This window comes from Phaenicophaeus curvirostris, chromosome 16 (assembly GCF_032191515.1).
Source record: "Phaenicophaeus curvirostris isolate KB17595 chromosome 16, BPBGC_Pcur_1.0, whole genome shotgun sequence".
NCBI lineage: Eukaryota > Metazoa > Chordata > Aves > Cuculiformes > Cuculidae > Phaenicophaeus > Phaenicophaeus curvirostris.
Window position 1 is genome coordinate 16,578,292 of NC_091407.1, and position 14,294 is coordinate 16,592,585.

Here is a 14,294-nt window from a genome sequence, read left to right on the forward strand (position 1 = left end):
ACAAGTACTCTGTTACTTCTATTCCTGATTCTTTAAGCCCAGTACGTTACTTGGTCATGCTGCTGTGTTACCATATTCCGGCATATGAGTCTTCTTGCATCTTTTTTTTTTTTTTTTCAAAAAAAAATATTAGATTTTTTTTCCTCTCTGCTATGACTTTCTCTACCTATTTCCTCTAACTTTTTTTGAGAGGGAGAGAGGGTGTTCCATTAACATCGAAGTTCACTTTCTTGAGCCTCTGTCTGCTTCTGTCAGACAAAGTCACGTTAATTTTGGGAGAATGTGAGAGAGACCAAGTGTCAAGAAGGAATATGTTTGATGACAATATTTGGTTCTAGAAAATACACTTGGAGTCATAAGAATTGCTGGTTAACCAAGGAATATACTTAAATTAGAGGGAGAAGCATAAATAGGGAGGAGGAAAATTGCAACTAGATCTCGCTTCTTTTCTTTTCTTCTTAGAGGTGAGTTTGCCTCCAACTCCTTTCTTCATAGAGAAGATCTCAAAACTTGCAGCATATTAAAAAGTCATAGGAAAAGGAAGGAAGTTGTTAAGAAAGTCACATTCCACAGGCAGCTGCTGGCAATTTAATTTTAAAAATTGAATGACCTGGGCACGATGGAAATAGCAAATTAATGCCATGTACAGCATCCTATTGTCTGTGTTTAGCAAGACACCTGGAAGGAAAAGCATTGTTAACACTCTTGTTTTTTGTGCCTTAGGTTCTGGGATTTGGACCGAGATGAGAACTATGTGCTCTCCCCAGATGTGCGATTTGGCTTTGATGGAGGAGAATGTCTTAACTGTGTTTCTTACTGCAGTGCTAAAGGTGAGAAATAATGTGGCAGCTGCGATCTCTGGATTCTAAACCTTGTCAAACCTCAGCCCTCAGTGTCCTGTAGTCACTTCAGTATGTTTGTCATGGGGATTTCAGTAACAGCATGAAGCAGAAGCATTTTAGTTCATATCAGGAATGTGCTTCTGAAGGTGTGATGAGATCAGTTGATGCTCACCACGCTTTGTCTCAGTGTGGAGTTGTCTCCTGGCACACAAGCTGGATTCCCTTTGATGAAACTAGACTGGTACAAGTACTCCAGGAGTACACGTAATGTGTGGGCGTTCAGTCTGCAAGCCCGCACTAGAGCTAAGGCAAAGTAGAACTTGCTGAACATGGACAGCATGGACGTTAGGTCCTTACAACTATTGTTTTTTATTGAGCTACTCCTGCACATCACCTTGTTTGCACATGTAGACACAGTGAGTGTCTGTTAGAATGGTTTTTAATGGGGATTTTTCCATGGTGACTACAAAACCAACTATTAAAAAAAAAATTAAAATCATTATAGAATCATAGAATAGTTTGGGTTGGAAGGGACCTGAAAGATCATCCAATTGCAACAACCCTGCCATGGGCAGGGACAACTCCCACTGGATCAGGCTGCCCAAGGCCCATCCAACCTGGCCTTGAACCCCTCCAGGGATGGAGCAGCCACAGCCTCCCTGGGCAACCTGTTCCAGGGCCTCACCACTCTCTTCGTGAAGAAGTTTCTCCTTATGTCTAGTCTATACCTGCTCCCTCCAGTTTATCCTTGTTGCCCCTCATCCTATCACCACAAGCCTTTGTGAACTGCCCCTCCCCAGCTTTCTTGTAGCCCCTTTCAGGTACTGGAAGGTTGCTGTCTATCTATTTCTGTCTCTTCTAAATGCATCAGACAAACTCATCTGGTAGCTTAGCAAATGGACCTTACCATGTGTTTTTCCAGAAGGTTTCTTCAATTCAGGACTAGGGTGCTGGTTTGCAGGAAGGCAAAGAAATGGGTGCTGCTAGAAAGGGGCTTCTCAGTCCCTTAAAACCAGAGCTGGGCTGCCTCCTACTCTGTCCGACATGGGGTTGTTTTTCTGAGGTTTAAGATAAAAAATGCCTAAAAGTTTTGTGAACGGCAGGTCTCTTAGCTGCTGGTACTAACAAAGGAAGAATAGCGATGTGGAGGAAAGCCGCAGGATCTGATCAGAGCGTATGGGCTTTAGAGGGCAAGGAGAAGTGGAAGCTCCAGGCACCTACGGAACTCGAAGGCAACATCACTCAGATAAAGGTAAGACAGGAAAGAGTCTCCTTGCCTGCTAGACTTCACAAAAGTTAGGTGAAAAGATCATCATTGTGAAACAGATGAATATGATTGCTGTCATGCAGATATGTGTGCCAGGAGAGGCTGGTCCTCCTGCAGAAGAAGGAAGAGAAACCATCAGGGTCAAGTAACTTTGAAAATTGAACTGAGCGGAAATATTACCCGTTTGTCGCAGTTCTGTGATGGGTGGGGCTGACGAGCTCAGCAAGACAGCACTGAAATGCAAATGCATCTGTCTGGGAGATAGAGAGAAGATAAATAAAGATAAGGATAGATTGTCAGAAATGTCAAATTGACATAAATTTATTAAAACAGCAAGGAAGCAAATAAGACTTAATGTCTGATTTTATTTGTAGATAATTTTCTTCTCTTTGGTCACTTTCCCAGGTACTTGGCAGCTGTGAAAATAAAAAGCTGTATTTACACTCAAATATTCTTTGGCAAGGAGATGTGCCGTCTTGAAGGAAATACTGTATTTTCACACACAAACATGGTTTTACTACGGCTTTTGTCAGAAAATGTTTCTTGTTTGCTAGGTAATGTGTGGCAGTGTCAGGGTAGATGTGGATGATGAGTTTTCTCTTGCAGATTTTCAAAACCAATGCTTTAAAACATTTCTGTTATTATTTACAATATTTTTAGTGCTGAAGGTTATGACAATATATAGTGTTATAATATTTATTTTTAACCCATTGTCTGTTAAGTGTCAGGGTGCAGCATTTTTATTCATTTGAAATCTTTTTGTTTGTCACTGTAAGCTTGAATGCTGTCACTCTGTAATGAGTAGCATTTTGATCTATGCAAAAGGGAAATGCTTAGCATTAAAACAGTAAATTTAAATTTTAAAAGTTTTACATGAACAAAGACTTAGCTGCTTCGACCACCACCATTCTGCTAAAAAGGCAGAGCTTGTGCTTTTAGGTTCTCCGGTATTTTTTTTGTTTGTTATATCCCATTATTTAAGTGTTTTCCCCAGTTTTTTTACAGTTTCTCTTACGTTATTCTGTTGCTGTGCTTAATATGCAAGCGTGATCACAGAATTGGAGAATGGTCAGGGTGGGGAAGGGACGTCTGGAGCTCATTCAGTCCAAACCCCTGCTAAAGCAGGGTGAGCTCTTAGTCTTCTCTTCTCCAGGCTAAACAGACCCAGATCCCTCAAGCTCTCCTCCGAAGAGAGATCTTCCAGTTCCCTTGTCATCTCTGTGGCCTCCAATAGACTCTCTTCAGTTGTTCCATGTTTTTCTGGAGCTGGAGAGCCCAAAACTGGACGCAGAACTCTTCCTTGGGCAGAGTGCAGGGGGAGGTTAACCCCTGTTGCCCTGCTGGCCACACTTTTCTCCGTGTACCCCAGGACACCCTTGGCCTTCTTGGGCACAGGGGCACATTGCTGGCTGATGGTGTCCACCCAGGTTCTTCTCTGTGGAGCTGCTTTCCAGCTGGTCAGCTGCCAACTTATACTGGTGCAGGGAGTTCTTCTTCCTGAGGTGCAGGACTCTGCCCTTGCCTGTGTTGAACTGCATTAGGTTCCTCTCTGCCCGACTCTCCAGCCTGTCCCGGTCTTCCTGGATGGCAGCGCAGCCTTTGGTGGGTCAGCCACTCCTCCCTTTTTGCTGTCAACAGCAAACGTGCTGAGGGTGCGCTTCATCCCCTCCTCCAGGCCGTTGGTGTGGATGTTGAACAAGACTGGGCCTGGTATGGACCCCTGGGGGGCACAATACCTGTTATTTTTTGGAAAGAATGAAAGTCAAACAAATATCTGATGCTTTTCAGGAGCAAGTAGGTTTTTTTTTTTATTTTAGTCTGGTTTCACGTAAGAGTGGAAAGGATTTAAACAGCAGTGGCGTTTGCTTGCTCTCGGTTAGCACACAGCAAGGGTCTGTATTGGAATCCTACTTACACAATTAAAACAAAAAGTGCTATTAAAGTTGAGAATTGGAATCTTTTATTAAGCTGCTTCAGCAACCAAAGATCCAGGACATGGGCAATAGTGAGTGTTAGTGTATTGTACATCTGCTAACACGCTGAGGGAAGGGAAGACATGTAGGTGTTTATGTCAGTTTGCCCGTTCAAGCACTCGAGATAACAGGATATGGAGTTCTGTCCAGAAATAGCACCTTGTTTCCAATGTTTGTTAGCGTAAACAAAAGCATTGCCAAACAATTGTCAACAATCACTGCAGGTTTATCTCATCTTATAAAGCTGTCTTTAGTTATGGAAATTCTAGATTATTTTTTATTGTAATACCTGCATTCCAAAATATACTTTGTAAAATATTTGTAAAATTGTGACACGAAATCTTTTGGTAATTTCTATCAATTTCTGTATTACTGTGAAAAGCTCAGAATAGAAAGCCGTGTACCATAGTGACGTCAAAGGCCTGCATTTGACTCCTGGCCAACCTCACCTTTTTCAAGCTGATTATGTGGTGTCAAAACAGAGGTGGTTGGGAAATGCACTCTGGCTCATCTGGAGTCCTGCGTTCAGCTCTGGAGTCCTCAGCACAGGAAGGACATGGAGCTGTTGGAGCGAGTCCAGAGGAGGCCACGGAGATGATCTGAGGGCTGGAGCACGTCCTGTACGAGGACAGGCTGAGAGAGTTGGGGTTGTTCAGCCTGGAGAAGGTACTTTGGAGACCTTAGAGCAGCTTCCAGTGCTGAAAGGGGCTCCAGGAAAGCTGGGGAGGGGCTCTTGATCGGGGAGGGTGGGGACAGGACGAAGAGGAATGGTTTTAAGCTGAAGAGGGGAGATTGAGATGAGATCTTAGGGAGAAATGTTTTGCTGTGAGGGTAGGGAGGCCCTGGCCCAGGTTGGCCAGAGCAGTGGTGGCTGCCCCATCCCTGGAGGTGTTCAAGGCCAGGCTGCATGGGGCTTGGAGCCCCTGATCCAGGGGGAGGTGTCCCTGACCATGGCAGGGGTTTGGAGCTGGACGGGTTTTAAGTTCCCTTCCGACCCGAACCATTTGGTTTCTATCTATTGTGCAGCAGAGTGTCTCGTTAATTATAACTAAGCACCATTAAAAAGCAAACCATGAAAAATAACTTTGTTTCTTAGATTGTGCTCTTGAATAAAGTTAAATTCTTTCCAAACACAATTATTTAGATCAGTGTTGTTGGAAAGCTGTGCTTGCAGGAATACCAGCGTCAGGAAATTAACCTGAAACTTCAGATTGCTTTGAGGGAAGCAGAGACCTCACAGACTGAGCGTAATGTCGAATCATAGAATAAGCCTTTTTATTAATGTTTGCTCGTCCCTTTTTGTGCAGTGGGGGTCCCGAAAAAACCTGCTGGCAGTGAACATCGTCAGCTCCGTGGTGATCCTGAGTGAGCAGACCATGCTGGCTCATTTTCATCAGCAAGTGGCTGTTGTGCAGGTGTCTCCCAGCCTGTTTAATGTGACCAACTTCAGCACAGGAGCCACCCACAGTCTTCGTGTTGAGATGAATGCTAATGGAGTCTTCGCTACTAAGGTTTTTAATTTATTTCATCGTTTGCCTGGCTAGGTGTATGGAGACAAGGCTTTCTAAGCCTTTAATATTCTTCGATATTTCAATTTATTGTATAAAGCATGTACAGTTACGATAGTAACAGTGATGCTGTGGTGGAGCTGATTTTCAGATAGCACAGGGACTTGATTCTTCTTTGGGTGCCCGGCAGAGACCTTTTGAGTTGCCAAAAGCCTTCCAGCTCAATGTACGGAGGAAGAAGCAAATGATGGCTATTCTGTGGAAGGTCTTGCTGTGTTATTGCACAAATTTCTTTATGATTTCAAAAGAAATCCATTTTATATATTCTTTCGTTTCTTGTGATTGCTTTAGGATGCTGTAGTGTTCTGGAATGGGAAGCAAGTTACTGTCTTTGAGTGCTCAGGAGATACCTTTAGAAGTGCAGGTAGGACTTGGAACACTGATCAGAGTTGCAATTGTTCTCTTCTTCAAAATTTGTGTGTTGCCTTCATTCTCGATAGCTGGTGGACTATACTCACAAGTGCAAGTTAAAAAGTATTATTAAACACTGATTAGACTTCATATTCCCATTTTGCAGAATTGAAAGGTTAGGGTATAAAAATAATCAACAAAACCAAATACCAGCCCCTAGCTCTGTGCTTTGTTCACTAAGTTCGCTGGGATATAATGTATGGGGTTACCTCAGAATGTGTGAGCAGCAGTGTGGCAAGAGAAGGAAAAGCAAAGGTGATGTGCATCTGTAGGCATAAAATTAAAATGCATATCCTCCTAACCTCTGTTTAGCCACAACCCAACCCAGGAAATACCTAGAGGCTAAATGTACTTTGTTCCTAGAGTTCCTAAGGCATCCAGGGGTATGACTGCCCTTGACACAACCAAGCATCATGTTGCTGTTTCCCACCGGTTGGATGTGTACCTGGCCGTCACACCTAGACTTGAAAAGTATCCTCGGAGCTAGCGTATCATACAGGGCCCGGTGCAAAACATGATATGGGGAGAAGGCCTCTTCTTTTTGTGTTTTAAGCAAATAATTCCAACAGTTGATGGATAACAGAGCCTTTTTCCTACTTTTGCAGCCAAAGCTCCTGTTGCTGTTCACAGACAGTGGACAGTGGTGGCTATGAGAGGCTTTTCTGTTTGGTTTGGGAGAAAGAGTAACCCATGTTACATAGCACTTACACAGGCGCTGGGAAGGTTGGGTTTTAGTCCCAGTTGTCAGGAAGATCTGTTCCATAAATTGTGTGTGGACAGCCAAGTCAAGATTTTTCTATGATACATTCTCCCTAAATATTTCTGCTTTGAGAAGCGGTTAGTGCAGAATTCCATAAATCCCATCCAGACTCTTGAAAATGTAGGCTTTGCCTTTTAAGACCCATCAAGTGTTTTCTGAGAGGTGGCCTATTTTGTCTGTAATTATTTAACTTCCCCACTCTGTATCAGTGCATGGTTACCACCAACGTCCCAACAGTCTGCAATGTTCATGAAATTATTTAAGAGCCACTCTCCTTTTCTGACAGATTCCTTTATCTGTTGTGCTTCAATGAAGGAAAGAAGGAATTCTCTTAACGGAACCTCACATTGCTCTAGTCTTTCATTCTTTTACTCCTCATATCAACTCTTCTCCTTGCTCTCCCGCTTGTTTTCATGTGCAGAATGTACAAAGCACTTGTTTTCGAGTCAGCTTTTGATTGTAGTGGCAGAATGTAAGAAGGCTGCAAACCAGGACCTTTGGGAATCAGTAGAGACCAACAGATTGAAAAAGGGCTTTAGTGCAATGGAATGCTTTAAGTCAAAATTCCCTTTTTTTTTACTTCAAAAAAATCGGTTTATTGTAATGATGGCTTCATTGTGATTGTTCCAGGCTCTTTTCTTTGTGACTCTCCTGTTGTGTCCCTGCATGGAGAAAATCTGTACACAGTTGGGCCGCATCGAGTCCAGGTTCACACTTGGCAGGTAAGGGCTGATGAAATCATGAAGTGACAAATGTGCCTTATTGTTTTCAATGATTGCTGTTACAGCTTAAAAGTTAAGTGGGATTTGTAGATCTGTTAACTTTATCTTTGTCAAAGAAAAGGTATTTTGAGTATTTCAGCAGAAAGATCTTTGAGGTCTTGTGATCTTTGAAAAGTCTCTCACTTTAAATGCTGCTGCGCTGTAACTGATCAGTAAGCATGAAAGAAAACAGAAATCTCTAAGGGCCAAGCTTTAAGAGGATCAAAATTGCTTGCAGGCAGAATACGTGTCGGTGTATTGTTGCCAGGAAAATAAACATACTGGATCAAAAATACTCTTTGCACATTCTGTGTGCTCCTGCAAAATCTTTTGCTTAACCTTTGCAGCCTCTGCTGGTCCATGAGAGCCCGGAAGAGGAACCTAATTATCAGAGTCCTGTGATACATAGTTATGTTTAAGAAATAAATAAGGTATTTGTGAATGGGTGGGATTTATCACAATAAGGACTGATTTAATTAATGTATGGATTTTCACAGCTGTGTATTACAGGGATTTCAGGGATCTGTGTTCCTGTGTCCCTCCTGGTTGGGACAAGTTGTGTTCTTGAAGAGGATATTGTTGCAGAAGGATACCTCTAAGTCAGACTTTTTTGGAGGCTATACATCCACTTTTCAGCCAGAAACAGAGATTGCATTTTAGAGCCCGCATACGTGTGTGTGTGTAGTTTCTATCATTTTGCTGATAGAGACTTGTCTCTCACGGAAGTTCAGCAATTGGTTACTTTGTGACAAAAGGAATCCCTTCTCGTTAGACTCCGAATATACAAACCTGATGTTAAGCCTTTCTTCCCAGGGCACAGTTAAACAGCTACTGGTGTTCTCTGAAGCAGAGGGGAATCCGTGCCTCTTGGATGTCTGCGGAAATTTCCTGGCTGTGGGAACTGATTTGGCTCACTTTAAAATCTTTGATCTCTCTCGCAGGTATTAATAAGCTTTTTAAATTCATCTGTTTATAAGTTAGTGTATATTTTAGGGGCGAATCTTCAGTTGGTTTTGGTCTGATGAAAAACAATAGCCACTTTGAATCATCAGACAATACCTGCAGCCTCTGTGAACTGATGGCCAATCCCTAAATCTGTGGAATTATTGGGCAAATCTTGAAATGGGTAACAATAATGATAATTTTTAAAAGAGTGTGCCTTTGAAAGTGGGTGGAGAATTTATGGAAGATCAAGACAAGGATGTCACATGTTTCTGCTGATAACTTGAACAAGACTTTAATCTCAGAAGAGTTGAAATAAAGAAAAAAACCTACTAGGTTTTGTATTTCCTTGTAAATCAACAATCTTAATTCAGAGAATCCATGGAAGAAGTGAACTTAGAGCTGTGAATGCCCTGTTCTTCCTCCTGGTTAGGCTAGAGAAGTTTTACTTTGTTTGAACCGAGGCTGACAAACAGTTGGGATCTGAAGGAGGTCTGTGCATGGCATGACTTTCTGTTCAAAAATTTATCTGCTAATGACAATTGTAGTTTTGAAAACCCGTCAAACCTCAAGCCTGAAATGGATTCTCTTCTTCCTTACACGCTGTCACCAGAGGAATGTTAACGTCTAGTTAGTTACCCACTTAGAAGCTCGTTACTTGTGTTGAGATGTCACAAATTCCACATGGGACATGACTTGAAGGTTACTGGATGTTTGCAGGTTGTAACTAGCATGAATCTCAGATTATGATGTTTGATGGTGGATGAAAAGTAGCTTAACTCCTGTATGCTAAATTTCTAAATTTTTGTCTAGTAATTAAAATGCCCCTTCTTAAACAATAACAGCATAACGCTCTTTGATTTCAAAGCAAGGAAAGTTAGCTTAGAATAAGTGTGTAACCAAAGAATGTTATTTTTACAGAATCAAAGATTTTTTTTCCATGGGATTGTATTATGAGTCTAAATTACTATCACTTCTTTCTGTTGCATTCTTTCAATTAATGAGATTTGTCCTCTTTGTTGCTGAACGATCACTGCATTTGTGTCTATCCTGGCAGTAAGATTTGTTTGAGATAAAAAAAGCCGGGGTGGGGTTAGGGTAGGTGTTACATATGTGAATGAGACAGGCTTTTGGAACCTCCGTCCAATGTCCACCCCCAATGACATTTCTTTACTTCTGCTGCCCCGTGTGTTTTCTGTATGCAGAGCTTTTATGTGACAGGCTATGTTCAGCAGTCATGGTACTGTTCAACTTTATTATGCAGGAAAACCAGACCTGTACATTCAGAATTCTGGTAGGATGTTCTTGCTCTGTAGCCTTGTTTTGGAAATCTTTTAGGAGCACTGAAGCTGCTTCTTGCTGATTGATTAAGGAAAGACTGTCTCATTAACTTCTTCCTGAAAGACAGACAGATCACAGCTCTCTAGAGAGGAAGCCTGAGCCTGGGGCTGTGATGTCTGAAGGCAGAAACAGTTTGTTTTGAAAAGTCTTACCTATCATTTGAAAAATGTTTCGGCTGATGCATGTTGCCAGTTGCTTCCAGTGTGTGATTTACGTTTATTCCTTTCCACAGAGAGGCAAAAGTGCACTGCAATAGCAAGAATTTCTCTGAGCTGTTTCCTGGCCTTGGAGGCATCGCGTCTGTCAAGTGCAATGCTAATGGCAATAAAGTCAGCATCCTCGTTAGCAAGGTGAGGTGAAGCTCTTCCCTTACGGCCCTAAGACCTGACCACCAGTTTCAGACTGGTGTGGTTCAAGATTACTGAAAAGGAAAGATGCACTTCTCAGAAATAAGCCTACATGTCCTGTGCAGTGTATTGCATCTTGAAATGTCACGTCCAAGCGTGTAGCTGAACACTAACAGTAACGTACATTAAGGTTTTGTACATGTGGTGAGAAGAACAGCACAGAAAAGGAAGCAGTATTTCAGTTTCAAAAGCTACTCCAAGGCTAACTTGCTAGAACAGAAAATCAGCAAACAATGTTCTTGTGTGATTATCAGTAAACAAAACCAAGAGTGTGGATGGGATGAGATGAACACACCACCTGAACTCTACCCTTTCACTTTTTTGACTGTGTGCTTCAGCTACTTTTGTTTTTCCTTCTTGTAGGCAGACGGGAAGATTGATTCCAAGATCTGTTTCTATGATGTCGAAATGGACAAAGTTACACTTTTTGATTTCAAGGCTGAACAGGGAAATGGTAGAGAGAAGTTGCCTTCTGGACAAGGCACTGACAAGTAAGAAGCTTGTATTTCAAGACTTACTACCTTTGGACTTAAAGTAGAAATCTGCCTTATGAAGACGAGCAACACCTTGATACTGGTATTCCTCTGTCTTTGTGTAGGAACTTGAACAGCTTTGATTATTTTATTTCTAAAGAACTCTTTAAAACTGGTGCATTGTGTGTGGATCAGCCCACATCTCTGCCTCTTACAATGCATTAACTGGAAAGTGTCAGATGAGGGTATCAGAAAGGAAGCTTAAAATAAGCAGGAGGCAGCTGTTGTTCAGACCCCATGCTGCTGAGCTAAGGAACTCCTTCCCAAAGAAAGGTAGATATGATGAAAGGAGGGTTCCTGGAGGCACTGGACAAATTCATGGGATTGAAATGCAGTGAGAGTTACTAGATATGTGGTAGATCTGGGTCATGAAGCCTCTGAGGGGAGGACAGTTGGGTGTTGAGCGAGTATGCATAGAGGTGTTATGTGATTGGAATCAGGATCCTGATCTCAAAGTAAAGAAACATCTTGGAAAATCTTGGAAAGCTACTCTTCCATGAAGAGTTTATGTGGTAGGAACTGGAAAGAGGATATTCTGAAGCTCTTCCGAGAAAAACGTTATTTAAGTCCAATCCAATGTCTGCTTCAAACTGATGGCTTTGCTCTCATCCACACTGTTCTGTGGTGAAGGCAGCGAAATGCTGAACTAGGAATTCTTATGGAAGTATGGTGGAATTTCAAGGTCCGAATTCCCACTTGGATTTACAACAAGTTTTCTGACTATATTTTTCTTAATTAAAACCAGCATTAGAATAGAAGGTGGTTTGCTTTTTTAGCAACTGTCTGCTATAAATGTTATAAGCAAAAAAGGATTTAATCTCCTTATTGCTGAAAACCAGAAGAAACTACCCAGCTCATCAAAAACTAAGGACAGTGCAAATTTAGGGCCTCATTTCCTGGTCGATTATGCAACGAGTGTAATATAGAGTTGTGAGAAAGTTGTTTTCAAGTGTAGTATCTTGTGTAGCCCAACAGAGGCCACTACATATCAGTAATACTATTCCACCAATGTTTAAATTCTGGATGGTGTGGGCGTAAATAACCCGTTTATCTGTACTTCACTTTAGAGCATCTTGAAATGGGAATGAGTAAATTCACCAGAAAATAATAGTAAGGTATGAGTCTCCCCCTTCTCTCTTTCTCTCTCCTCCTGAGGCAGAATCTGAACACTCCCAATTTTTTACATAAATACCGTTTTTCAGTTTACAGGTAATTTCTTTTGAGCTCAGTGGCATGGATAGGACTGTGTATTGCTGCATCCCTTAGAATTTCTCCCTTAACGTGCCTCCAGCCCTCCCAAAAGAGTCTACCCTTAAGTGGTGACAGCAAAGGAGAAACGTGTTTTCATGATATCTTTGGTTTCTCTCTTCTAAAATGTGACAACTATTTCTGTTCTGTATATTTTCAGAAGAATCTGAAGCCTTTACTAAAATAGTCTGGTTCTGCAGGTCCAGAGCACTGGGTAGTTCAGCAGGTCAAGTCATCAGTCATGCTACGTGCTCTGGGCTGAACTCTGAGTAGAGAGAGTGCTGTTGCCTGAGAATATAAACTAATTCGCTTGCTTTTCTCCTTCAGTTTAATCTCAGTTGTCTGGTTGTGGTCTCTTATGACTGCTGCTGAGCTGGACTGGCCTGTGTGCTAGAAACTCTCTCTTTACTGCTCATCTAAATGCCCATCAGTGCACTCACACCATCCTTACCTTGGCTGGGCATTTGTAGCAGTGCTGGCCAGAAGCACCTGGAGGCAGGCCATAAAAAAAAAAACACAGGAAGGAATGCAGGGATAGGATGAAGGGGACCAGTTTTTAGCTGAAAGAGGAGAGATTGAGATGAGATATTAGGGAGAAATATTTTGCTGTGAGGGTGGGGAGGTCCTGGCCCAGGTTGGCAAGAGCAGTGGTGGCTGCCCCTTCCCTGGAGGTGTTCAAGGGCAGGTTGGATGGCGCTTGGAGCCCCTGATCCAGTGGGAGGTGTCCCTGCCCATGGCATGGGTGGGACTGGATGGGCTTTGATGTCTCTTCGCACGCAAACCAGTCTGTAATTCTATAAGACAGAGCTGAGGTATTCCCCACGTGTCAGCACCTACACCAGTAATGGTCACTAAGGTAGGTCATTTGAATGATGTTCAAGCATTTCTGCAGGACACGCAGTCTCAGTGGAGGCAGATTTTGAGGCCTGTTTGTATTTGTGGCAGTACCAGCTTCTTTTCTATGAAAACACTTTATGTCATAGAATCACAGAATAGTTCATAGAATAATTTGAGTTGGAAGGGACCTTAAAACCCATCCAGTTCCAGCCCCTGCCATGGGCAGGGACACCTCCCACTGGATCAGGAGCTCCAAGCCCCATCCAGCCTGGCCTTGAACATCTCCAGGTATGGGGCAGCTACAGCTTCCCTGGGCAACCTGGGCCAGGGCTTTCCCTCTTCTCATAGCGAAGAAATCATGTCCTGTGGTCATGGTTATACAGAAGGAACTGAAGTGGCACTGTCAGGTATAGTGTTAGGAGGAAGGAAGATGTATATGGTTAATGTCATGATCTAGAGGTACTGGTACAGCAAACCGATCACCATCTGAAAATTATGCCTTGGTCAGTCCTCTGTTTGCATTCAGTGGAATGGTCCAGAATTATTTTGTCTTCCTTTCAACAATTTTTTCTTATCTTTTGGTAGATCTGTTGTGGAGTATCCAGAGTTGCACAGTCACATCCCTGCCTGCCACTTCTGGGACCAGAGCGAGCCAAGACTTTTTGTATGTGAAGCAATTCTTGAAACAGGCCTAGAGTCTACAGACCAGAAGAAAAGCCAGACGGAGAGCGCAGTACGGTCTTTTTGTTTCTTTATTTTGTTATACCTTGCTTTATACAGGGTTCTCCCTGTCCAAGTAATAAATGATTTGTACTTCATTAAGGATGTGGGAGAGGGTAGTATGCGTTATCTTGTACAAAGATGAGTAGCAAAATGATGTGTTTGGTGTCTGTGGCCTCGGATAGTCTAATGACGGTAACTTTTTGTTTAGCTTGCATAAAGTGTGGAAGATAAAGATGTGATTTCTTTATCAGTGCCAGAATTCTGAGGATGATTATGGTGCAAGCTTATATCTAGACTACAGTATTTCAGGTGACGTTATTGTCTGAATTGTTAATCTAGAGGCTTGCTATTTATTCTCAGCTTTAAAAGATAATGCAGATTTTATATCTTGAGTCCAATTACAGCAGCAAGAATTAATTTGATAGCATAATAGGACTCTACTGTTAAAAAGAATGGTGAATTACACCCTTCCCACTCTGTTTTTACCACCTTCTGCCTTTCTGGATGGACATTGTACCTCTCAAATTATCCCTTACTGTCTTTTTTTTATGTTAGAAAAAAGATTTCATTTTTATTGATCAGAAATGATCTAATCAAAGATTTCTGTAATATGACCATCAATTCTTTCCCATTTCCCCTGGTATTGTGCTTGCAGAATTCTCACCATTTTGTTTGTATGGC

General features: G+C 42.2%; 1 protein-coding gene across 1 annotated transcript in view; it reads left to right on the plus strand.

The window, feature by feature from the left end:
* Positions 1 to 14,294, plus strand: part of IFT140 (intraflagellar transport 140) — an 83,957-nt gene that overhangs the window by 12,293 nt on the left and 57,370 nt on the right. The window contains exons 7-15 of the mRNA XM_069870033.1: positions 724 to 830; positions 1,946 to 2,094; positions 5,390 to 5,593; positions 5,942 to 6,014; positions 7,452 to 7,543; positions 8,396 to 8,523; positions 10,098 to 10,215; positions 10,636 to 10,763; positions 13,476 to 13,623. Of these exons, the coding sequence (XP_069726134.1) occupies positions 724 to 830; positions 1,946 to 2,094; positions 5,390 to 5,593; positions 5,942 to 6,014; positions 7,452 to 7,543; positions 8,396 to 8,523; positions 10,098 to 10,215; positions 10,636 to 10,763; positions 13,476 to 13,623 (1,147 nt within the window). The remainder of the gene's footprint in view (positions 1 to 723; positions 831 to 1,945; positions 2,095 to 5,389; positions 5,594 to 5,941; positions 6,015 to 7,451; positions 7,544 to 8,395; positions 8,524 to 10,097; positions 10,216 to 10,635; positions 10,764 to 13,475; positions 13,624 to 14,294) is intronic.